Source organism: Canis aureus, chromosome 24 (genome assembly GCF_053574225.1).
Source record: "Canis aureus isolate CA01 chromosome 24, VMU_Caureus_v.1.0, whole genome shotgun sequence".
Classification (NCBI taxonomy): Eukaryota; Metazoa; Chordata; class Mammalia; order Carnivora; family Canidae; genus Canis; species Canis aureus.
In genome coordinates this window covers 12,494,988-12,521,241 of record NC_135634.1, presented here as the reverse complement: position 1 = coordinate 12,521,241, position 26,254 = coordinate 12,494,988, and the positions used below count along the sequence as shown (strand labels likewise).

The following is a 26,254-nucleotide window of genomic DNA, read 5'->3' as shown; positions in this document are numbered from 1 at the left end:
ACTACTTGACTTTTTAAAACCCTGTAATAACTTTCCATTGCTCTCAAGAAAGAGTTAAATCCTTTAACATACCATACAGAGACTTTTGAGATATGGTCCCTGTTCAATTCTCCACCATCACTATTCTAACAATGAAAGCTCTTTTACTGCAGGGCCTTTTGCACAAGCTGTTTGCTTTGCCTGTAAAGCTATTTTCCGCACCCTTCTATGTTGATTACTATTAGCAGCAATACTACTAATAGTAATATCTAAAATCTACCGAATTCTTACTAGGCATGGGACATTTTACAGTAGTTTATACTTTATGAAATAGATACTATTATGTGTTTTACAGATAAGGCACAGAGAAGGGAAGCAACTTACGGAGAGTAACACAGCCATTAAGCCTCAGCTTACAAATTCCCATCTGATTGCAAAGGAGACCTTCTCAACTTTTGCTATTTGAGCATCAACTTTCTACAGAAAGTCTGACATCTTTAATATCCTCTAATAGCCAATCTGATAAGATTAGCACTTAAGACACTGCTTTATCATTGCCTGTGTGCTTTATGTCTGGCTCCTCAACCAGCGGAATAAACAATCCATTTGAACTCAGACAAGACTGCATCTAGTTTACTTTTGTTTCTCCAGCTCCTAGCAGTTCCTGCTACACATAATGGGCATTAATAAATATTTGCTGAATAAATAAATATATGAAAGTGTTTTTAAACAAGAGACATAAAACAATGTTATTTTTGAATTCAGTTAAGGAACATCACCAGGCTTACCAGTTTGTGATGTATGAGATCCAGTTTTCCCCCTTTCTGCAGTGCAGTACACCTGCTCATAATCCATTCTTCTGTCATCTCTTCTGTTTGCCACAATTCTTAAATACTGCCCACAAATATTCCCCCTTCACAACTCTGAAACTGCTTTTTGAGAACATCTTTTACAGAGGAGAAAAACTAAAATGTTAAAATTACTTTTCCCTTCCTGCCAAGGCTTGAAAATTCCTGAAAAAAAATTTTTTTTTTTTTTTTTAAATACAGCACAGCGAAACAGGAGATCGCCGAGGGAGGAAAAAAAAAAAAACCAAACTATCTTTTAAAAACTGGAATTTCAAATCAAGACTAGGCTGATTAGAGAAAAGCAATCTAGCACATTTATAAATGAAACCTTCTGGCGCTGCCTAGGCAGTGTTGTCCCCAGGTGGCATCTTATTTTTCATAATATTTTACTGAAGCCTTTCAGTAATATAAATAGAGGAAACAGGTGCTGCACCGAGCAGGGGGTTTGTCCAAATCAACATTTTTTGGCTCAGTTTTTTTGAGAGAAGGCCCAGAAGTGAAGGTAATCAGTCCTGCGGCTCTCATCACCTTCAAGGCGAAGGGAAAAAGAGGAAGGTGGTGAAAAAAGAGGGAGAGGAAGTGTGGCAAACAGATGAAACCATCCCTCAACGAGAGCAAGGGCGCGGGCTCCTTCCCAAGGCGCGGCCCCTCAAACTGACCGTTTACATTCTGCTAATTTTGTCTTTTCGATTAAAAAACGACGCCTGGTTTTGTAAGTGAGAGGATATACAAAAATAAGAATAAAAAAAAAAAAAGAGAGGCAGGCGTCCGTCTCGTGAGAACTCCGCCACCCGGACCCGCGCCCGCGGAGGCCACCGCCGACCGTCCGCGAACCCGCCGGCCCGCTCGATGCCCCGGGGGCAGGACGCCCGGCGCGGCTTCCCCTCGCGCTCCCGCTACCCACAAGCCACCGCGCCGCGGCGCGCCTGCGCAGCGGCCACGGCCCTCTCAGGAAGAGGAAAATGGAATAAACAAGTCGGAGGAACCAGAGCGCGAGCGAGCGAGTGGAGGCAGAATTTAAAAATAAACCGGCCTCTCCACCCTCCCAGCCCGCCCGCCGCCGCCGTTCCCCCTTCTCTGGCCCGCGCCCTCGAAGGCCCCGTCTGGGCCCGCGCGCCCACCCCGTCGTCCCGCGCGGCCCCTTTAAGAAAAGAGAACGAGAGAGTGAGTGAGAGAGAATCCCAACTCTCCCCCTCCCCTCCCCTCCCTCCTACCCCCTCCTCCCTCCCCTCTCCCCTCCCCCCCTCTCCCCGGGCGGCTCCGGCTCCCGCAGCGGGACGGACCCACCCGCCCAGGCTTTTATCCGGCACCGGCAGCGTCCTCCTTCCCTCCCCGGTCTATGGTGGCGGCGGCGGCGGCGGCTCCTCGGGCGGCAGCGGAAGACGAGGCTGCGGCGTTGCCATGAACAGTGGCGGCGGCCTCCCGCCCCCCTCGGCCGCCGCCTCCCCTTCCTCCTCCTCGCTGGCGGCGGCAGTGGCGGTGGTGGCCCCGCCGGGGGTCGGGGGTGTCCCCGGCGGGGCGGCGGCGGGAGTGAAGCTCAAGTACTGCCGCTACTACGCTAAGGATAAGACTTGCTTCTACGGGGAGGAGTGTCAGTTCCTGCATGAGGACCCGGCCGCCGGAGCTGCCCCGGGCCTCGGCCTCCATAGCAACAGCGTCCCCCTGGCTCTGGCGGGCGCGCCCGTGGCCGCCTTTCCGCCCGGAGCGGTCCCGGGCGGGGGAGCCGGGCCGCCCCCGGGGCCCAAGAAGCCGGACCTGGGGGGTCCGGGTGCAGGAGCCACGGCCGGCGGAGGAGGCAGCAGCGGCGTTCTCGACGGACCGCGGCTGGCAAGTGAGTCTGGTCCGGGCTGGGAGGGCTGCCCGGGCCTCGGGGCGGCGGCGGAGGGAAGGCCTGCGGCCGGAGGGGGCCCGGATGAGGCCCTGCAACGAGCTTTGCCCGCGGGCCCCCCCCCCCCCTCCCCCTTCACCTCCCTGGGCGATCTGGGAGGCCTAGGCCGGGCCCGAGCCCTGCTTCCGTCTTCCTGCTTCCCCTCCCCACGGCCCTCGGCGAGCCGGGGAGTAAGGGGAGGCTAGGTTCCCCGGAACGTGGGTGGCTGGTCTGGGGTGCTGGGAGTGGGGGCGGGGAGGAAGGGGGATGGGCTGCGGCGTGCGGTGTGTGAGAAAGGGGGTGTCGTTTCCGGGGGGTGTGGAAAGGGGCTGGGTTTGCAGGCACATGTGTTTTGCGTGCCCGTGTGGAGTGGTATCTGCCGAGTGTTGAGGTTCCCCAGTGGGTGTGTGTGGGTAGGGGGCGGGAGGTGATGGGCGGGCTTAAGGCTTCCCGGAGTAGGTTGGAAGAACGGAAAAAGTTTGTGTAAGGCTTATGGGAGAAAGATTTCTCCAGGCAGGAAATGCTTTCTAAGGATTAGGCGTGAAGGGACAGTGGCTTTTACGTCGTGCTTAGGTTTAGTCGAGAGAGTTCAGAGTAGGCATTTCTCAAGACTTGCATTTCAGCGTAGTTTTCCTGAAGCCAAGAATAAAGTTTGCTGGGTGTGGGTAGGGATCCTGTGCTCTGCAACTTTGTATCAAGCCAGCTCTTAGCACCGAGCCTTGAAAACGAGTCCTGTGCAGCGTCCGCTTGTGTGCGACTGAGCGCTTGGTTCGAGTGTCTTAGGGCTGTTGGTATTTTTTACTTTTTCACTTGTCATTATCAATATTGTCTTGCAACTTTTTAGTTGTGAGTAGAGCTTACGATTATTAGTGTAAATGCAATCTATCTTGCAGAATGTTGCCCTTAAGCAAGAAGGAGAGCAGGTGTCAGATTTTTGTTTCTGCTTCTCAGTGTGTATTGACTGGTTCTAAACCGAAAGGGGAAGTCTTTCTTGGGCATTCTAAGCAGTTTTTAGATCTTAAAATGATTTGATAGGCAATTAACTTGGACATTAATACATTTTTGTCAATTTTTTTTTTTTTTAGCAATTATTTGCTCTATGAGGATTATTAAGTGTTTTCCCAGATTTACTTTCTAAAGAAGATTGCTGTGATGGACTTGACTTTAATGCAGATGTATTTGTCCAGATTGATGTTCTCAGAAGATTAATTTGTAACTTGAAGTGTTTTGTAAAGAATGGTTACTTTATTGTTGGAAATTTATCGCTTTGGACTAGCAACTTTGCATTTTCAAGGTAAACTTTTTGCTGGTTGTGTGAGCTGTGGCTCAAAGTAATTTGATCAATGTTTGAATAGTACAGGGACCTTGAAGGGTAGTTTTGTTACATACAGAAAGGCATTTTAAAAAATGCTGGCATCCGATTTAATGTGGTATCTTTCTAGCATTTTCTAATACGAAGAGGTAGTAGATTTGGGACATGAAACATAAGGCAGGGTGACAGGATATTGCAAACAGGTGAAGATGGCAGATGGAGGAAAGATACTGGCAATGGCTCAAAGGTGAGGATCATTCCATACCTCAGAAAAGGAAAGTAATTGGGATAATAGGGTTTTGAGAGAATAGGTAGTTATTGCAAAAGAAAGCATTTAAAAATCTTATAGTCATTTAACAGACATTTGATTAAATAACTGAGTTATGTATGTAGGTTCTCTAGGGCTTGCTTTAACTTGCCTGGGTGAAGCCTGAGGCTCCTCTTTTCTGCTGTGGATTTCTTGGTAACTGAGTAGTATGTAAGTTCTGACTCCTTTTAGATGGGAGCAAATTGCTTCCTATCAGTGAGTGGCAAGTATCTCAGGAATCAGGAAAGAGGTTTGTGTTGGTGATTTAATGGCTGCTTTGGAGTTTTACACTTAAATTTAAATTTTTAGTTTGCTTTTTACCGTTTACTGGGTTCTTTGCCGTATCTTTGAAAACAGCCTTGATTTGTTAAGTGCATGAGGCAATTAAACTAGACAACACATCCTAAGAGGTCATGCTGTCAGGAGAAACTTAAATTTTGTTAGTTGCTGACGATCATCTAGCATCACAGCTTTTTTTTGCTTTTATTTTTTTTCTTTGCTATTCTTTAAAGCTAAGATTGTACAGTGTTTCCTTAGCCGAGAGGTCATAAACCAATCTGCTCTGATAAGTTAAATCTGCCTGCAGAAATATTTTTGTTTGGGCTCCATGTAATCTTCTGTGTGTGGGTACGTGTGTGTGTGTGTGTGTGTGTGTGTATTAAAAGCTTTTACTGAGGTATATATACCCAAGGAAAAGCGTATAAAATCATAAGTTTTTGGAATTTCCACAAGATGAACACATAACTTATAATCAGTACTGTGATCAAGTAATAGGACATAATCTGTATCCCCCAGAAGTCCTGCTCTTGTTCCTCTTCATCAGTATCCTTTCCCATATCTAATTTTTTTAAAAAAGATTTTATTTATTCATGAGAGACAGAGAGAGAGAGAGAGGCAGAGACACAGGCAGAGGGAGAAGCAGACTCCATGCAGGGAAGAGAGAGAGAGAGAGAGAGAGAGGCACAGAGACACAGGCAGAGGGAGAAGCAGGCTCCATGCAGGGAACCTGATGTGGGACTCAATCCTGGGACTCCAAGATCATGCCGTGGGCAGAAGGCAGGCGCCAAACCGCTGAGCCACCCAGGGACCCCCCCCCCATATGTAATTTTTGATTTCTAACCCTACATTCTGACACTGTAGATTCATTTTTCAGTTTTTTTGTTCTTTCTTTGAACTTTATAGGAATGGGCTGCTTTCTTTCAGCATTTTGTGAGATCCATTCACTGTGATGTAGAAACAGCTTCTGTAGTCTCATTCTTGTATATTGTTACATTGCATGAATATACCACATTTTATTTTCTCATTTTACTGCTGGCTAGCAGTGGAATGTTTCTAATTTTTGCCTGTTAAAAACAGTTTTGAACATTCTTGAACATAGTTTTTAATGAATAAGTATGTCTGTGCATTTTTGTTGGATCACCTTTGAGTTGAGTTACTGGGTCACACTAGGGTATGCCCGTGTTCAGATTTAGTAGATGATTTCTGAAGTGGTTGTACCATATTTACATTACATGTGGCAGTGTGTGACAGTTCTAGTAGCTCTACATTCTCACCAATACTTGGTATTAGCTGTCTTATAATTTTAGCCATTTCAGTGGCTTAAATTCATAGTATAATTTTTTGTTGTATGTGTGTGGATTGTAGTTAGTTAACATTTAAAAAATCCAAACATATATGGCATTTTTAGGGATTTGAGTTTTTGACCCTTGCTTTAGTACTTCACATTTGCAGAATTGCTTTGTTAGTCTTTCAGATTGAGTAAAAATTTACAAGGTAAATGCAAGAGAAAATTTTATCCTTATTTTGCAAGCATTGGAAAGCTGAAGCACAAAGGCTTTTTCTTCCTAATATACTTAGTTGCAGTGATGTTTCAGTCTTGCGAAAGAACTGTATTTTAATTTGTTGCTTACCTTTCATGTGTAGAGTTACGTTTTCTTAGTTCAGCTCGCCGGCTCACCTGGCAATGTAGTAGTAAATGTGTTCTGGCATTCAGGATTGTTGTTTGGGAAATAGTTTATTTTTTAAAAGAAGTATTTAAGTTTATTTTTGTTTTTGATTTTAAGAGAGCCCTTGGGAACGGGGGTTGGGGTGGGAGGCAGAGGGAGAAGGAGAGAGAATCTTATGACCTAGCCCTGGCAGGGCTCCATCTCACAACCTGGAGACCATGACCTAAGCCAAAATCAAAAGTCAGAAACTTAACCAACTGAGCCACCCAGGTGCTCTTGAAAAGTATTTAAGTTTTTGACATTTCATATTTCTTTTGGGCTTGGGATCTCTGAGGCTTAAATGTGATTTGATTTGGGTTCAATTGAGTTACTGTTTTTGACATTTTAATAATGTAATTCTAATATTCAGCTAACTAGACTTTTAATCTTCAAAGTCCTCAAATTTTAGCAGCTAAGCTATTTATATGCCAGTGTTTATATTTTATGTACATTACCTTATTTGAAATCCAATGGATTTGTTTATTTTACCAAAAAAAGATGTATTTTTCAGTTCAATTAGTTTAGTTAGTGGTGAAGGCTTTGATGTAAGACACATCTATGATGAAATCCTGGCTTTCTTACTAGTTTGGGATCTTGGGCAAATTTTACAATTTTAAGCCTTAGTTTTTCTTATTTTAAAAACGAAGATAACACTAGCACTTACTTCGGAGCTATGATGGGATTGCATGTGACACTATCAGTGCGTTGCTTGGCCCATAGTGAGGTTTTTAGTTTTTAGTAATAACTGTTATTAGTAATAAGTCTGTAAGTTGTGTATTATCTTTTCTTCTCCAATTTTTGAGAATATACTTTTAAGACCAGTGAAATACCTAAAGATGATTGAACTGTGGTTGTCTGTCCAAATTGGAAGAAAACAGTGGATAAATTAAAGTTCATTTACTTTGAGGGATCCCTGGGTGGCGCAGCGGTTTAGCGCCTGCCTTTGGCCCAGGGCGCGATCCTGGAGATCCGGGATCGAATTCTCCGTCAGGCTCCCGGTGCATGGAGCCTGCTTCTCCCTCGGCCTGTGTCTCTGCTTCTCTCTCTCTCTGTGACTATTCATAAATAAATAAAAATTAAAAAATTAAAAAAAATAAAGTTCATTTACTTTGGATTATATAATGTGTGTGGCAAACTGTATTTAAGTCAGGATTGCACTTAACCTGTATCAGCTAACACGGAAGTGAGTAGTGGGAATCTGTCATTAGGATATTTGGTATAGGTTTAAACATTTTTATTGGAAAATATACACAGTGGATAAGAAAGACTTTATAATACCATTCACTTCACTTATTTAATTGGACTTGCAAGGTGGCAAGCTTTGACCTAGGTGATAGGAATACAACACTGAATGAAACGATATTCTGACTTAATGGAATTTGTATTTTAGTGGAGAATACAAACACGTGTATAAGATAATATTAAGCCTTGATGAGGTTTATGAGGACTATTCAAAGAGGGATATATTAATATTTAGTTGAGTAAAAGTACATAGAAGTATACTTCCTTTCCATAAAGTTGCATTTGAAATAACCCTGTAAGAAGATAAATGCTTGCCAAAACTAAACAAAAATATCTTTATATTTTTGTCCTTTGATAGGATTTTTTCACTTTTTAAATTAACCCTCTATTTTGAGATAATTGTAGAGTCACATGCAGTTGTAAAAAATAATACACAGAGAGCTTGTTGTTCCATCACTCATTTTCCTCCAACGGTAACATGTCTCATAACCATAGTACAGTATTACAACCAGCATTAATTGATATTCTCCACTTATCATATTCATATTTCTGTAATCTTATTTGCGTTCATGTGTACACACACGTACATTTAGTTCTGTGGTGTTTCTCATGTGTATATTTGTGTACCTGCCAACAACAGTCGAGACATAGAACATTTTTTTTTTTTTTGAAGATCTTATTTATTTATTCATGAGAGACACACAGGGAGAGAGAGAGAGAGAGAGGGAGAGAGAGAGAGAGAGACATAGGCAGAGGGAGAATCAGGCTCTATGCAGGGAGCCCAAGGTGGACCCAACCCTGGGAATCCAGGATCACGCCCTGGGTGGAAGGCAGGTGCTAAACCTCTGAGCCACCCAGGGATCCCCCAACATAGAACATCTTTATCAACTTCAGATTGCCCTTTTGTAACCCCCCTTCACTCCCTCCCGAAACCTGGCAACTACTAATTTGCTCTCCATTTCTATAATTTTGTTATTTCAAGAATGTTTAAATGGAATTATGTAGCATGAAATCTTTTGGGATTATTTTTTCCCCCCCGCTAAGCATAATTCTCTCAAGAATTATTATCAGCCAAGTTGTGAGTATCAAGAGTTCATATTGCTGAATTTTTCTGTTTTTTAACTTGGAAAATTTATATTTATTATGGAGCAGCATTTTTTGGTTTGCTTTCCTATAGGCATATCTACTTTGTGTACAAAGTTAGTTACATTTACAGTAACCTAGAAATGATATATATATTTTTAAAGATTTTATTTACTTATTCACGAGGGACACACAGAGAGAGCTGGAGACATAGGCAGAGGGAGAAGCAGGTTCCCCCTTGGGGAGCCAGATGCGGGACTCAGTCCCAGGACCCTGGGGTCACAGCCTGAGCCAAAGGCAGACGCTCAACCCCTGAACCACCCAGGCGTCTCTAGAAATGATATTTAAAGATTTTATGTATTTATTCATGAGAGACACACAGAGAGAGAGGGGCAGAGACACAGGGAGAAGCAGCCTCCATGCAGGGAGCCTGATGTGGGACTCAATCCTGGGACTCCAGGATCACGCCCTGGGCCAAAGTCAGGTGCTTAACCGCTGAGCCACCCAGTTGTCCGTATAAATGATATTTTAAAGATTTGTGCTAGGAGCATTTATTGACAGACTTGAGTGTTTGTTTATGTATTTTAGGGTTGGTTTTTATTTAATTTTTTTTAAGTTATGAAAGTCCGGAATTTTTTGTAAAAATTTCCATTGGAGCAGCAGTGTATAAAATCAAAGTAGACCAGTCTCCTTGTAATCTGGGTTTAGTTGTTATTAATATAATGCTTTTGTGCTCCTAAAGGCCCCATCTCCAAATACAGTCATAGTAAGGGTTAGGGCTTCAGTATGTGGATTCTGAAAGAAAACAATACAATCCATAACATGTGTACATGCATGTACACCTAAGTTTTGTAGCAGTATTTGTCACGTTTTTTTTCTGTATTATTTTATATCCTGTTTATAAAGTAGTTTAATCTGAGACTATATAAGGGGAATATGGTAAAACTCTGTTCTGTGTACTGTTTTCAGATAGCTGTTAGAACAATACATACAAGTATTTGTGTCTCCTCTCAGTATATAGGAATTACTACTGAACTGGGGGCTCAGAGATTTTGATTTTAGTGCTGGATCTTACAAGATCACTTTGTGATCTTAGATTAGTTATTTAGTCCCTGTGAAAATACATTTATCTGTAAAATGGGATCATGGGGTATGGGGTACGCGATGTCCAAAATCCTTTTAGCTCTAAAATGCTCCTGTGTTTTCTTAATGTTCGTGTTCTAGAAAACAAATTACTTCATGTTAGATCTTTAGATCCTCTTCCCCTCCCAACAACTCTTAAAAACACTGACTGTTCAGCAGTTTAACATCCAGTACAGGGAAGGGCATGTTGATCTCACTAATCTTGGCTGAGTTAATTGGCATGTAGATAACAATCCTCTTCCATAAAAAAACCTCTCCCTTTTTTGATGTCTGTTTTGGTATCTGTTTTTTTCCTTAAAAAATAAAGATATTATTCTATTTTTTTTCTTTTTTTTTTTTTAAAGAGTTATTTATTTATTTATTCATGAGAGACACAGAGAGAGGCAGAAATGTAGGCAGAGGGAGGAGAAGCAAGGTCCTCACAGGGAGCCTGATGAGGGACTCAATCCCGGATTCTGGAATCCTGCCCTGAGCCAAAGGCAGACACTCAACCACCGAGCCACCCAGGCGTCCCTTTTCTTTCCTTCTCCCCTCCCCCCCCCCCCCCCCCCCCCCCCGGGGACGCAGGGGGCGGGATGGGGGTGCTTTCTTTCTTTTTTTTTTTTTTTCTAAAGTACATTCTACACCCCACCATGGGGCTTGAACTCAGTCACCCTGAGATCAAAAGTCTCATTCTCTACCAGCTGACCCAGCCAGGTGTCCCTATTCTTTTTCTCTAAAGTTAGATTTGATTTGATTTATTTTTAAAGATTTTATTTGTTACTTGTGAGAGACATAGAGAGAGAGAGGCTGAGACACAGGCAGAGGTAGAAGCAGACTTCCTACAGGGAGCCTGATGTGGGACTCCATCCCAGGACCCTGGGATCACGACTGAGCCAAAGGCAGGCGCTCAACCACCCAGGTGCCCCCTAAAGTTAGTTTTTAATTACATTTTTTATTATAAAAATTCCAGCTTAAAAAATAAGAAATAATATCTTGTTTTTGGAACTAAAAATGTAATACATGCACAGGAAAAAAATATAAATGGAACAGAAGAGTACTCAGTGAAAACTAGTCTCCCTCCTTCTTTAGTTCCCTGACTCCTCTCCAAAAGATAGTCACTCTTTCTAATTTACTATGTATCCATCCAGAAATATTCTTCCTCTATACAATCATTTATATATTTATATTTCCCTGTTTCTGGCACCTACTGATGCGTATATCGGTGTGTGCATACAGGGAAGCCTAATGCACTTTGAATTTTCTCACTGGATTGGGTTTCTTGTGGTTTGTTCTACATTCACACATAGGAATCTACCTTGCTCTTTTTATTTATTTTTATTTTTTTAAAAAGATTTTATTTATTTATTCGAGAGAGAGAGAGAGAGACAGAGACAGAGATACAGGCAGAGGGAGAAGCAGGCTCCATGCAGGGAGCCCGATGTGGGCCTCAATCCCAGGTCTCCAGGATCATACCCCTGGCTGAAGGCCGTGCCAAACCGCTGGGCCATCGGGGCTGCCCTACCTTGCTCTTTTTAAAGGCTGCATAATATTATACTGTATGTTGTATTATTCTTTTTAATGGATATTTAGTTCATTTATAATGTTTTATTATTACAAATGATGGCACCAAGCTGTTGTATCTTAATGCATTATGTATATTTATACATAAATTCACAAGAAATATATGCACATATGTTAAGCATACAGAATCTTCAGTAATTTGGTTGAAACTCAGTACATTAAAAAAAATTACCTAGACCACTACCATATGATCTCACTTATATGTGGAATCTAAAAAATCTTTCAACTCCTGTATACAGAGATCTGATCAGTAGTTGCCAGAAGTGGGGAGTAGAGGGGTGAGAGAAATGGAAGAAGATGGTCAAAAGGTACAGGATCAATAAATATTGAGTATGTAATGTATAGCAGGGTGGGTATAGTTAATAATACTGTGTTGTGTATTTGGAAGTTGCTAAGAGAGTAGATCTTGAAAGTTCTCAGCATAAGAAAAAAATGATAATTGTAATAATGTTAAATAAACTTAACGTGGTAATCATTTTGCAGTATATACATATATCCAGTCATTATGTTTTAAACATTATGTTTTATACATACATGTTTTATACATTTTATACATCATTAGCTGAAATAAGATATTTGAAATAATCATCCATATCAAATCTGCTCCAGCAGTATTTTTTTTTACCAGTGGCTCACATATTTAGAGATGGTTTTGTATATCATATCTTTTGCAACTTAATAAGGTAATATTTGTTGATAGTTTTTGGTAAATTTCGTTTGTATGTTTATTTTATTTTTTATTTAAAAAAATTTTTTTTAAGATTTTATTTATTCATGAGAGACAGAGAGAGGCAGAAAGACAGGCAGAGGTCTCCATGCAGGGAGCTTGACGTGTGACTCGATCTCAGGTCTCTAGGATCACGCCCTGGGCTGAAGGCGGGGCTAAACCACTGAGCCACCTGAGCTGCCCTTGTTTGTATATTTAATAAAAGACTAGTGTTATTGTTTAATAGTCTGTAATTGTTTATCTGCATTTTTGATATGGTTATCTTAGGCTGCTTTCATAAATATTAGGTAGAGTATGACAGCTGGAAAACTGGAAAGGACTATATATAATTAAATACAACTTTCTTGTTTTGTTCAAATGCTCCTAAACTTATGCTGTCTTTTAATTTTTTTTTTTTTTAAAGATTTTATTTACTCATTTGAGAGAAAACATGAGTGGAAGTGGTTAGGGGAGTAGAGGAACAAAGAGAGAGAGAGAGAAGCAGACTCCCCGCTAAACAGGGAGCGGGACACCGAGCTTGATCCCAGGACCCTGGGATCATGGACCTGAGCCAAAAGCAAACGCTTAACCGACTGAGCCACCCAGGCATCCCTCTGTCTTTTAATATTGCTGTTCCTGAATCTGACTGTATGTATACTTGATTGAAAGGATGAGATCAGAGGTGAAGAAAAACAAAACAGAAATGGGCCTCTTAGATTCTGTAAGTGACCTTTTATAGTTCATAGTCTTTATAACAGTGTCAGCTATCTCTGAGGAAGAGTCTTGACGATGATGGGACAGGGAATTTTCTCCCTACTCCCAAGGCTTGGAAAAATGATCAAGGCCGTTTTTAAAGTAAATATTCTAGTAAAGTTCTCTGATATATATCACAAAAAGATTTAATGTAAACAAATCATGTATTTGAAAAACGTAGATTTTGGCAAACTTTCAACTTAATATAATTAGGTCTAAAAGTAGAGATTCATTCATTTTGTTTAATTATTTGATTAACAAACATTTACTGAGTACTTATTCTGTGTCAGCTAGTTTTAGATTCATGGGATACATTAGTACCAATAAATGAAAGATTCCTTCCTTTTGTGGGCCTTCTATTTTAATGTGTAGGGTGGGCAGTTATTTGTAAACATAACCCCCCAAATTTTATAGTTCATTAAAAGATGATAATTGCTATTAAAAAACCTCAACTCTGCTTCTAAATTCTTAGTAAACCATAGATTTGGATGATCTTACACAAATATTTTGCACAAGGAGTAAGCCAGTTTTAGGAATACATTTTCTATTATTCTGATTTACTCTATTGAGGAAACAAGAACAATGGAAGACTTCTCAAAACATTTATTTATTGGCAGATTTTGATCGTGCAGAAAAAGCAATTATCTTGGTGCAGATCCTAAACTAGAACTGTCTTGTTGGAAGACATTTTTCAATACATAATCAAAGGCACAGGACTAAATATTAAGTAGCTTCACCTGAGAGCCCAGTTTATTTAGTTATTTATTGTCAGGTTTGTAGCCACTGTATCCTATTATTGTCTGTAGTATTGTAGTGCTCCTCAGAATTGAGTTTTTATGAGTCTTGCTGCACTGCAGTTCCTCTCTGATTCTGGAAATTAAGTAGTAAATTGTATCTTAAATTTTCAGTTCAAAACAGTGTACTGTGTATATTCCAGTGAGGAACACTAGGATCTCAGCTGAGCACTTGTTAAGCTACTTTGATCTATGTAAAATTGCTGTTTCAGGATTTTTTTTGTCTTCCCATAGGCATTGCTGTGTCTACCTTGCTGCAGAGGTATGATGAATTATGACTTTCATTAGGGCCAGTTTGCCAGATAGAACTTACAGTTTTTGAAACAATGTCAGCTTGCCTCTGGAGGTCTGATATTTTATGTAGATGACTGGTAAATGTGTACTCTTATTAGTTTAATTATCAAACACTATTGAATGCTTTTGTGCTAGATACTGTATTGGTATTTGGGAATACAAAGATACATGCTTCTGGCCATTTAGGATTACATAGTCTAGTAAAGGATTTTGAAATGTATAAGTTTTGGCATGATCTGGTATACCAGAGGTATAAAGTTGTGTAACAAACTATTCAGGTATACTTTGGAAGGTCTCATGAAGAGGCAATATTTGAACTATTTTTTGAAAGATGTATGAAATATACTTGGTAGAAAAGAAAGGCATCCTAGGCAGATGACAACAGGGATACAGATTTTGAGAGAGAGCATTGTGCGTGCTTTTGTTCTGTAGTCACCTGATGTGGAGAAGAGGCTATTTTATAGAGAGCAGTACCAGATGATGGATTGTGTGGCCACATTGTGAAAGCCCTTCCAGCCTGTGCTAAGTGAAGTGATAAGATCTATGTTTTAAAGAGATAAGCATAAGAGTTTATGGTTTCTAAGGATGGAGATATGAAAGGATTTGGAGTAGTCTTATGACGGTTGAAGAGAAAAATGCTAAGGACTTGATTTAGGCAAGTAGAAATGAAATACAGGAGGAGCATTTGAGAAAATTTGGTGAAGCAACTACTTGAGGGGATGGATGAGAGAAAGAAAGGAGTTAAGGATAAATAAGTTTTTAGCTTAAAAGTATTTGTCACACATGTACTTGAAGACTTTTAATAATAGGTAGTGAGTCTGATTTTATAGGAATGACTGAGAGGTACATTCCTCTCAGTATTGTGACTTTTGAGCTTTTTGAAGTAAGTTCTGGTTTCAAATTTCATCTCTGGTGCTGCCACCAAAATAGGCAATAGTGATATATATCTTATAGGACTGTTGAGATTGTGTGTATAAACAATACATGGCAGATGGTATTATTGTCTGTCTCCTTTTCTCTAATCTATCAGAACCAGAAATGAATGTTTGAAAAGCAAAGGATGAGAATTCAAGAGGACAAGATTGGTCTAGGTAAATGGCTAAAAAGGGAAGTACTTAAATAACAGTCTTAGCTCTTTTTTTTTTTTTTTTTTTTTTGTCTTAGCTCTTTATTATCTCAATTGTGTTGTAGTTTAATACTGTGTCTTCAGGGCACCTGGGTGGCTCAGTTGATTAAGCATCTGCTGTCAGCTCATGTCATGATCCCAGGGTCCTAGGATTGTGAGCCCTGCATCTGACTCCCTGCTTCATAGTGGGCCTGCTTCTCCCTCTCCTGCTCCCCCATGCTTGTGCTCTTTCTCTGTCAAATAAATAAACAAAATCTTTATATATATATATGTAAAATACCATGTTTTCTACTTCTGTTGAGAATGAATATAAAAAAAAATTTCCAGAAATTTTCCTTTCACTTATATGAAAGATACATGATGATCAGTACTCTACAAAAATCCTTACAAAAATTTATTCAGAGAGCTTAGTATTAGGATATGTTTTTGCTCTAAAAATTTGGTATTTGAAAAAAAATTGGTATTATTTTATTAGGTGAATATTTTTAACTTAACATTTTTTCTTTCTTATCTTGGCTACTTAGAAACTCTGAGCTTAATGTTCAACAGTTACTTTTCCTTAGCTTATGTTTATTGGTTTAATAATCCCCTGTTTAATCTTTTATTTTTATTATATGTCTTTATTTGGAGGGGTGGTTAAATAACAAATTTATTGTCTCACAGTTCTGGAGCCTAGAAGTCTGAGATCAAGGTGTTGGCTGGGTTGCTTTCTTCTCAGTGGTGTGAGAAATAATCTGTTCCATGCCTCTCACCAAACTTTTGGTGGTTTGCCTGCAATCTGTAGCATCCCTTGGCTTGTAGAAGTATCACCTTGATCTCTGCTTTCATCTTCACAAGACATTCTTCCTGTGTGCGTCTGTCCAGATTTCCCCTTTTATAAAATCATAAGTCATATTGGTGTCAACTCACTAGAATTTAAATAAAAAACTTGAAAAGGAAAAAAGAAAAAGGAAACTCCTGGTGAAACCAGAAAAAAAAAAGTCATGCTGGATTAGGATTCACCTCCATGACCTCATTTTAACTAATTACATTTTCAATGATTCTATACTGAAATAAGGGAACATACTGAGATGCTGAGGTTAGGACATCAACATGAATTTTGAGAGGATACAGTTCAATTTGTTGAGTGGGCAAAAAATGAGATAATGCTCATAAAATCACATTTGACTTATGATTGATGCCCTCTGCTACTAAGGTCTTGGTTTTCTATAGTTATCACCGATGTTTGGTTGGTGGCTTCAGAGTTGGGTGGAGAATCTGAAATGTGGAATTGATCTCTTAATGGTTCTGCACAGAAACTTTATCATGAGGATGGAAATACAGTATTTGTAGCCATTAATTATTGTTTTCTCATGGTTCCCTTGGACTTTTTCTTAGTTTGTGAGCTTTAGAGGGAAGTCCAATGCTTTGAACAGACCAGTAGGTCTTGCCCAGCCACTTGATTTGGGTTCGAGTCTTTTCTTTCAATTACTGTGGGTTTTGTAACATATCTAAAATGTTCCAAGCTTACCTTTTCATCATTTATATTAAAATTCTAGAGAACTACATGAAAAATTTCCCCTAATGCATCCTGTACAAAGAACATGTTAGGTTTTCATCAGAAAAAGCAAGATAACTTTTACAAATAAATTTATAAATGGATACAAATGATAACCATAAAAGTAACCATTAGGCACATAATATCATCCTAGCATGCCAGTGTATTGAATTATTCTTACAACAACCCTGGATGTTATTATTTCTATCACAGAGGAGGAAACTGAGACGTGGATCAAATATGCTGTCAGAGGAGGCTAGCTGGCTCAGTCAGTAGAGCATGCGACTTGAATTTCAGGGTCTTGAGTTCAAGCCCTGTGTTAGGCATGGACCCTACTTAAAAATAAGCAAACAAGTAAACAGTCAAAGGCCAATAAATAGTTGGCATCTGGCTGAAACAGATCTCATGGGCAAAAAAAAAAAAAAAAAAAAAAAAAAGCCTTGGCAAAAAAAAAGTCTTTGGTGCTCAGAGTCTGCACTAAAAGGTTGGTGGCCATTGTCTGCTGAGTGGGTGGAGGAGCCTCTGTTTCTTGGGCCTGCATCCACCCTACGGTTATCTAGTAACTCTGAGTCTAAATTTCCTTATCAGGAAAATTGGAGGCAATAATACCATTTACATTGGTGTTTTATGAAGATTGGATCTGAAAATCATAATATAGTAAATTTTTTATCAACTTTTAGACATACCAATTTTTAAAAATGGCTTAACTATAAATAAATGTTTATATTAATGTGTTACTGGATTAGGGAATACCGAAAAAAAAAAATAGAAGTAGTCCCAAATCTCAGTTAACAGATAATTTAGATAGGTAGATAGTACACAAACCTATAAGAATTTAAAGATTTATTTATTTATTTATTTATTTATTTATTTATTTATTTATTTATTTATTTATATTTATGATAGTCACAGAGAGAGAGAGAGAGGCATAGACATAGGCAGAGGGAGAAGCAGGCTCCACGCACCGGGAGCCCAACGTGGGACTCGATCCCAGGTCCCCAGGATCGCGCCCTGGGCCAAAGGCAGGTGCCAAACCGCTGCGCCACCCAGGGTTCCCAAATTTAAAGATTTAAATAGTTGAAGACAGCAATAAAAGATTGGTCAAAGGAAACATATATATTTTAGTCAAATAAATGATATAAATTATATGGTAAGATGTAGAGGTTTTAACAGCTTGGAATGATTGGACAATACATTCTAGAGACAGAAGAGGAAGAAAACATTTATGATTACCTATGAGACAGGATACTAGGCACTTTGTATACATTACTTGAGTCCCTCTCACAACCCTATGAGTGAGATGGTATTGCCTTTTTCAGATGAAGAAATGATACTTAAAGGATTGTTTGCTCAAGATCATACAGCTAATGAGTGGCAAAAGTAGGTTTGGAACTCAGTGTCTCTAATTTCAAGTATTTTTAAAAATTTCCATCATATATCTAGGTCTTGAAGAACATAGCCGTAGAGGAGTGTGTGTGTGTGTGTGTGTGTGTGTGTGTGTTTGTAGGAATTGAGGTATTCCATATTGTAAAATGTAGACTTTCAAAATACAGTGAGTATATAATTTTTGACCACAGGAGGGAATTTGGTAATGTTATGATTATTGTAAACATCTTTTTATAGTAGATGTATATATATATTTTGACTTTTATTATACTATAATCTTTGGTCTTTTGGAAATAGCTGTGTATTCATTTTTTTCTCCTGATGGATACCCAGTTGTTTTAAGTCTATTTGTTGAATAGTTCCTTTTATTCTCCACTGATTTTATAAAATAGCTTTATTGAAATACAATTTACATGCTATATTCATGCTTTGTAAGTGTACAGTTCAGTTTTTGGTAGATTACACTGTAGAGTTGTGCAACCATCAGGATTCTTACAAGATACTGTTTCATTGTTTTTCATAATTTTTCATTGAAGTATGCAGAGTAGATGGCATGAGTTTCATTTTACAAGTAATGGTATAATCTACATTTTATAAGCATTTTGTCTAAGACTTTGTGGCTAGTGAGTGGTAGAACTGAGACTCAAACCTGGTACCTTTGGGAAATGATGGATTGAGAACAGATTGTTGAGGGCTTTTTGATATCCGACTAAGAAGTGTGGATTTCATCACATTGGGTAACCTTTGGCAGTATTTTCTCTGTGATGTCCTTTTTGGCAGAGGAAAACTATACAGTATTTTCAGGGGTCACTTTTTGTAGAGTGTGTTCTATGGGACTCAAGACCCCTCAAGCAGCTCATGTAGAAAGGATTCCTTAGACACATTTGGGAAGTACTCTCCTTTTGAAATTGTCACAGTTCACATTATATATAGACATAGGCTCTGAGAAATTATGTAGTGAAGAAATGGGTTTACTTCTACTGTTTCCAGTCTTTTCCAAATTTATTTGACTTTAGAATTCCCTTTGGGTAACATTGATTTATTGTGATGTTTTTGGAAAGTTAAACCCATTTCATCAAGAGGCGACAAGCCTGAAGATGAAGGAGAGCATTTATTTAGTTAAGCTGTGAGGATTTTTTTTTTTTTTTTTTTTTAGTGAGTTATCATCATGCATATTTATATGTTAACAACGGGGCGAGGTAACTGCTGACAGATGTAGAAGTTCTGATTCTTTAGGTACTGTAAGATCCTTTGGTTCAAAGTTTGAATGTCTCATTATTCTAAAACTGCAGGCTTGAAATTTCATCTTTTGATTTCTAATTCCCTCTCTTAATTGCCATGATCCCAGTTCTGTCACTAGCTTTTCTCATCTCCCTAAATCAGTTAGTTTGCTTAACTGCAAAATAAAATAATACCAACCTTGCCACAGTTGTCATTCAGAGTGAGGTTCATATCTACACAGTGATTGTTGAATTGATTATTTATTATTCTGTATTCTATTATTATAATAATAGAGATGATAATAGAACTTTTTTTTTTTTTAAGATTTTATTTATTCATGAGAGACACACAGACAGAGGGACAGAGACATAAGCAAAGAGAGAAGCAGGCTCCATGCAGGGAGCCCCATGTGGGACTTGATCCTGGGACTCCAGGATCACACCTGGCCGAAGGCAGGCGCTCAACTCCTGAGCCACCCAGGTGTCCTGATAATAGAACTTTCATAGAAATAGTAAGCCTTACTTATAGTGCATTGCAAATTATTATTCCATAGAGATAGTATAAAGTTTACTTAAAAGTTGATTGAAAAAATAAGGGGTTGAAGGAGTGAAAAGTTCTTAATTATCTAATTTTGGTAACTAAAGTCTATTAACATGCCCTAAAACTTTAAATGTGTTCTATATGCCTTTTCTCTTTGTGCATCTCATAAATTAGGATATTTGTCTGTCCTTAGTAATTTAAAAAAAAAGATTAATATCTTCATGATCTATGTAGAATAGAATAATGTATCATAGGTTCATGATTTTCCTGACCTCCCTTGGAAGCATCAAATCCCATTCTCTTCTTTCTAAAACAGGAAAATTTAAATATAAATATATGTGTGGAATTTTTTCCCTCTCAGCTTTATTGAGATACTGACATATAACTCCTGTAAGTTTAAGGTGTACAGTGACGATGTGATACAAATATATATTACAAAATGATTACCACATAAGGTTGGTTAACACCTCCATCCCATCACATAATTACTTTTTTTATGTTGTGATAACTTTTAAACTCCACTCTTCTAACAACTTTCAAGTATATAATACAGTTTTGTTAATTACAGTGTACGTTATTAGATTCCCAGAACTTTCTCATCTCCCCATTTCTCCCACATCTCATTCCCTGGCAACCACTGTTCTATTCTATTTCTTTGAGTTTGACCTTTTATATTCACATGTAAGTGAGGACATCAGTGTTTGTCTTTCTCTGATTTATTTCACTTAGCATAATGCCCTCAAGGTCTATCCATGATGTCACAAATGTCAGGATTTCCTTCTTTTTTATGACTGAGAAATATTGTGTACGTGCGTGTATATTTATGTATATACTTTCCTGTAGTTGACTGAGGTTTACTGTGGGTAATTATGGAAAGCAAAACCTCAGAGGGGTTGGGTAGTGAGGAGGGGAGGCTACTTTACCCAGAAGTAAGATTGCTGAAGCATATGTTCTGTTTTAAAATTTTAAGGGACCTCCATGCTATTTTCCATAGTGGCTGCACCAATTTACATTCCCACTGACAGTGGTCAGGATTCTCTTTTCTCCATGGCCTCTACAAAACTTGTTATCTCTATCTTTTGATAATAGCTCTTCTAACAGGTGTGAGGGATTATTTCATTATGGTTTTAATTTGTATTTTCTTGATGATTTGTGATACCAGGCATCTTTTCATGTGCCTGTTGGTCATGCATATGTTTTCTTTGAAAATATATTCATTTGTTTTGCAAATATTTTGTTATGCTTAGGTGCTTATTTTTAGTCCGGTGAATCTTGCTTGAAATCTACTAAGGTAAGACATTGACCATAGATACTTAAATTCTGGTGTGTTTAATAATAGTTTTACTGCATTAGCTTCTATATAACAGGAAGAAAAGAGAAAATTAGATTTGAAATTTGAAAACATTGAAATAAAAATGCTATATTAAAAATAATTTGACACTGAAATTATATTCTATTTTTGAAAACCATTTTATTTTAATTGGAAAAGGTAAATAATAGATGCTGTAAGGGTTTTGATAGAATATAGGAGCTTCTTCTCCCTTTATGGATTTCTGTCATTGTCATCATCATCATTATGAAAATAATTACATTATAGAAAAGTAATACGAGATAAGACTAACTTTTCCCAATCAACCAAATGACACAAGATTATAAGACAGAATATATACTAAAATTTTAATCTGTGTAAGCATACTAATTATCATACTATAAACAAAAATGCATTCCCTTTTCACTTTACATTATAAACAGTTATGTTATATACCATTATTTATTATTCTCATTTTCTACAACCTTTTATTATAGAAAAATTTAAACTTTGATAAAAGTAAAGACAAGAATATAATAATCCCCTGTCAGCTTCAATACGGACCAGCATTTTGCTAGTTTTTATTTTGTCTCCCCTCCCTGTTTTTTATTTGCTGGAGTATTAAATAAATCGCAGACATTAATTTTATGATTTTTAAATAATTTCATAGTATTCTTTCAAAAGATATGTTAGAATTTACTTTTTTTAAATATTTTTATTTATTTATTTATGATAGTCATACAGAGAGAGAGAGAGAGGCAGAGACACAGGCAGAGGGAGAAGCAGGCTCCATGCACCGGGAGCCCGATGTGGGATTCGATCCTGGGTCTCCAGGATCGCGCCCTGGGCCAAAGGCAGGCACCAAACCGCTGCGCCACCCAGGGATCCCCTAGAATTTACTTTTTTTGTATTGTTGGGCATTTTACATTATGTCTAATTTGTTATTAAAATAATACTTTAATACTTGTGTGTAAATGGACATATTGATGAACAACTTCACATATAAATCTTTAGGTGAAAAAAATAAATAAAAAAATTTAAAAAATCTTTAGGTGTTTCTGATTATATTCTTCAGCCATATCTGAAATTGTAAACACTAATTTAAAAGATATTAACCATTAAAACTAAGCTTTTTGTACTTGTAAAAGGAATACATTTTAATTGTGGACATTTTGAGAAATCTTAAAAATAGAGACTAAAAGTTACCTCAGGCTTCTTTCTAAGAATCCCTATGTGTTAGTTTGGGCCACTGTAATAAAATACCACTGTAATAAAATAAAATAAAATTGGGTAGATGTCTTATAAACAACAGAAATGTATTTCTCACTGTTCTGGAGGCTAGAAAGTCCATGATCATAGCACTGGTAGATTTCGTGAGGGGGTTGGCAAGAATCTACTTCCTGGTTCATAAATAGGTACCTTCTTGTTGCTTCTCACTTGGTTGAAGGGGCTAGGATCTCTGTAGGTCTCTTTTATAAGAACATTAATTTTATTCCTGAGGGCTTCACTCCCATGACCTAAGCACCTCCTGTCTTTGGGGGTTAGGATTTCAACATAGGAATTTTGTGGGTATACAGACATTCAGATCTTAGCAGCCTATATTCAACGATTAGCATTTAGTTTAGTTTTCTTCTTAGTGGGGGTTGGGGTGGGTTGGAGTGGTTTCAGTGGTTCTTAGAGGTTGTTCCTAGAAGAGGACAATCTACTTGAAGCTCAGCTGATTTGTAAAGCATATAACTATATTTAACTGGCAGCTTGGAAGATAGCAGTATTCCAAGTAGTTACTGGGAGGTAGCGTCTACAACATATTGTCCATTACTTTGTTGATAGATCATGGCTTGTCCTACTAGTTACAGTCATTCTGTATTCATCTGTCCTAAAATCAACAGCTTGTCTATATTCTTGAACTCTATCCCATTGCTACATCTGCAGAATTGTTCTTACTGAATTAGGAGTTAATATGAGACTGCTGGTCTGTTTCATAAGATGTGTTAGGAGAAACAGTCCTGAGAAATTTACATCTGTTTCTCATGAAGATTCACAGGAGAAATGGCAGTGTGTTATATTCTTTTTTTTTTTTTTTTTTTTTAGTGTGTTATATTCTACTGTCTTATAATTTAAAGAAAGAAAACGATGGGAAAATGAAATGCAAGTGTGGTTTGTTCCTTCATGTTATGCTTGGTGGTGCTTACATGACTAATATAAAATAAATTACTGTATCTCTGGGAAAGAAATCAGTCAATTTGAGCATTGTTGAACAAATTTTTAGAGCTGAGCCAATTTTATTTGGTCCTGCCTTTTGTTATGAACAGATAAATAAAAATAAATGTGACAGAGATTTGAGACTTTAAAATTTATTTAGAGACATAGAAACTGCATCAATATTTTGTTCCTTTAATTGGTTAAAATACTTGAATCTTCCTTATATTTCAGTTCCTGGAATAGATGGAGGTGCTTTAACTGATACGAGTCTCACAGATTCCTATTTCAGCACCAGCTTTATTGGAGTCAATGGTTTTGGAAGCCCAGTGGAAACAAAGTATCCCTTGATGCAGGTATCTTTAGAATGAATATGGCACTAAACAGTGAAGTTTATTCCAGTGGTGGGGGATGTCTAGAGTCTTCATTTATTCATAAATTTGTTGAGTTAGGAGGTAAGGTTTAGGAGGTGATGAAGTTAGATGGGATAGGGTTGGATTCAGGGTGAGCTTTCAGGGAGGAATGGGGTGGGATGACAGTGGAGTATGTAGAGGATAGATGGAGAGACTATTTCATCTATGTTTTCTGTGTTTTATGGGTATGGAGTGAAGGCCTTTCAGGATGGAGAGACTAGAGGCAATGGAGTACATAAAAACATGGAACATGTTTAGAAAACAGAGAATAGCCTGATTCCTATAGAATCTGTAAGGTGTATGAATGGTAATATGGTTTGGGAGAGGATGTTAGAAAGCATTTATTGACTTTATACATTATCACTTCACATCTTCTCAGATGGATACTGGAATTTTATATTTTTTAGACAAAGAGACTTAATAGTCATGTTTGTTGCCCATCATAATAAGTTATGGAAGTGTAAGTTCAAATTAGGTGTGCAACTTTGGTTTTAAATATCTAGCTAGTGAGTAAAATTTTTATTTAATATGTTTGGAAATTTTTACATGAATTGTTGTAATCCATGTGGCAACATTTATAGGAGGATTAGAGTGTCAGTCATGTGAGAACCGGTGAGAGCAGAAGAATCAGAGTCTGAATTTGTTGAATATTCTGAATTCTGTATTTCTCAGTGATATTATGTGTATCTATTTTGTTTTTCAGAGAATGACTAATAGTAGCAGTTCCCCAAGCCTTCTAAATGACAGTGCCAAGCCATATGCAGGCCATGGTAAGACTTGGTCTCTTTTTCTGTTTTATATTTCTGACCCTAAAAACCATATGTTCAATGTTCATTTTAGAAATCTTGAAAATTTTAAACAGGTATAAGGAAGAGAATAAGAATGATCTATTATTTTCACACTCAAGTAACTATTATTTGGATTCCATATAACTCTACGAAATGTTTATGTCTGAGTATGTAATAATACTTAGCTAAATATACACATGATATAATACTTATGATTGCATTAGGTATACTTTTAAATTATACATGAGTATTTCTTGTCTTGATCATTATAAATTGAATTCTATTACTTATTTTCATAATTTATTAAGCTTTTTTTAAACTATTTTTTTAAAGTATTATACTCTAATATTGGACTGTGTGTATGAATCTGTATTCATATTCAAGACTTATGCTTTTGGAAACATTCTTAGACATGGAGTTACTATTTCAAAGATTATGGTCATTTTTATGGCTTTTGATAGGAAATTTCCAAGTGTCTTTTGTATCCTGTTCTAAAAACAAATGTTAAAAAAAATGTCCAAAAATGGTTTCTTAAAAATATGTAACAATTGAGTGTTAATACTCTGCATCAGTAAGATGTTATCAATTATAATTAATGGGGAGAATAGGAATTTGCATGTTGATTATTTTCTTAGATGGACATTTTATGGGTGTGTATCAAATTTCTATCACTATTCGGATGTTTCAACTTTTTTTTGCTGTAGAAAAGAACATTTTAATGTTGAATAAAATTATTAGAAACTGACTTGTAGCATAATAATATTTTTAGCATTCCCATAGTTGATATGTTGTCTTTTAAATGCTATCAAAAGTAGAATAAAGGATGAATATTACCTATTTTTATAAGTGCCTTGAATGTATAAATTACATAAAAATATCTTACATCTTGTTAATTTATTAGCTGCTTTTTCTTAGCATTGTTAAATTGTTGTTAATTCTAATGAAGGACCAGACTATGAAAATTCAGGCAGGTGAAGCTGGAGAAATTAAGTAGCAATCTATACTGCATTATGAAGAGATTTAAGGTTCCTTTAAATGAGAACATTTGCTATGGTTTTTAGCATTTGTAGATAATTTAATGAGAGACATAAGATTAACTGGAACTCAGAATTGAAAATAAAGTATTTCCATGTATATTATGCATACCTTTTCAAAAACTCTTCTGATGTATTAAGTGAAAAACAATTTAGAGATACACTTTTGTTTGTAATTTCTGGTCACAGAGTAACAGAACTTTGAAACCATAAAGTCTTTGAATTTTATGTTTGTGTTTTGAAACATGTAGTATTTCTGTCTTTAAAAACTTAAATTTACCTCTATTTGTAGTAAGAATATAAAATACTGGTGAAAAACTTAAAAAAATTGACTGTTCTCTGGAGTAGATGGTTTTAAGGCCTTGCTTAAGTGTTAAAATCCAAGTCTAGTCACTCAAAGTATGGTTTACTGTCCCTCCCACCTCACCACCCCTTATAATTTTTCTCATGATTTGGTCTCAAACATACAAACATTTACTATAGTAGACTTACTTTCTTCATAAACACATTCCTAATAACATGATAAAGAGTCATCTTTTCTTTATTTGTTTGATTGTTCTTTTGGTTCTAAGCAAACAGATGCATCCTAATCCATATAACTTCTGATTAGATGTGTAGTGAATACTGGCTGAGAGACATATTCTCCAATTTGTGTTTCATTCACTTAGAAAATATTTGAACATCCACTATATGTTTTTTAATTTAAGCATTGAATCTAACTATTACTGTGGTATATGATTTTTATTACTGTCATAAGCATTGTCAAATTAAATATTTATTACATTTGTGGGTTACTTGAGTTGTCTGTGTGGAAACTTATGTAAC

General features: G+C 37.4%; 2 protein-coding genes across 17 annotated transcripts in view; one reads left to right on the top strand and one right to left on the bottom strand.

Moving 5' to 3' along the window:
• The window catches only part of FLT3 (fms related receptor tyrosine kinase 3), a 120,187-nt gene extending 118,476 nt beyond the window's left edge, over positions 1-1,711 (bottom strand). For 9 of the 10 annotated variants that reach the window (XM_077868272.1, XM_077868274.1, XM_077868270.1 and 6 more), the window contains exon 1: positions 768-1,710. Coding sequence is in view for 2 of the 10 variants with exons in the window: in XM_077868268.1 (XP_077724394.1) it covers positions 768-834 (67 nt within the window). In the remaining 8 variants the exon portion in view is untranslated. Of the gene's footprint in view, positions 1-767 lie in introns of all 10 variants that reach the window. The other variant, XM_077868278.1, reaches the window with a different exon arrangement.
• A 73-nt stretch (positions 1,712-1,784) lies between these two features.
• The window catches only part of PAN3 (poly(A) specific ribonuclease subunit PAN3), a 134,326-nt gene continuing 109,856 nt past the window's right edge, over positions 1,785-26,254 (top strand). For 3 of the 7 annotated variants that reach the window (XM_077868285.1, XM_077868284.1, XM_077868282.1), the window contains exons 1-3: positions 1,788-2,658; positions 23,429-23,550; positions 24,311-24,377. In XM_077868285.1, the coding sequence (XP_077724411.1) occupies positions 2,229-2,658; positions 23,429-23,550; positions 24,311-24,377 (619 nt within the window). In that variant the 5' untranslated portion in view covers positions 1,788-2,228. Of the gene's footprint in view, positions 2,659-23,428; positions 23,551-24,310; positions 24,378-26,254 lie in introns of all 7 variants that reach the window. The other 4 variants (XM_077868283.1, XM_077868281.1, XR_013362881.1 and 1 more) reach the window with 3 other exon arrangements.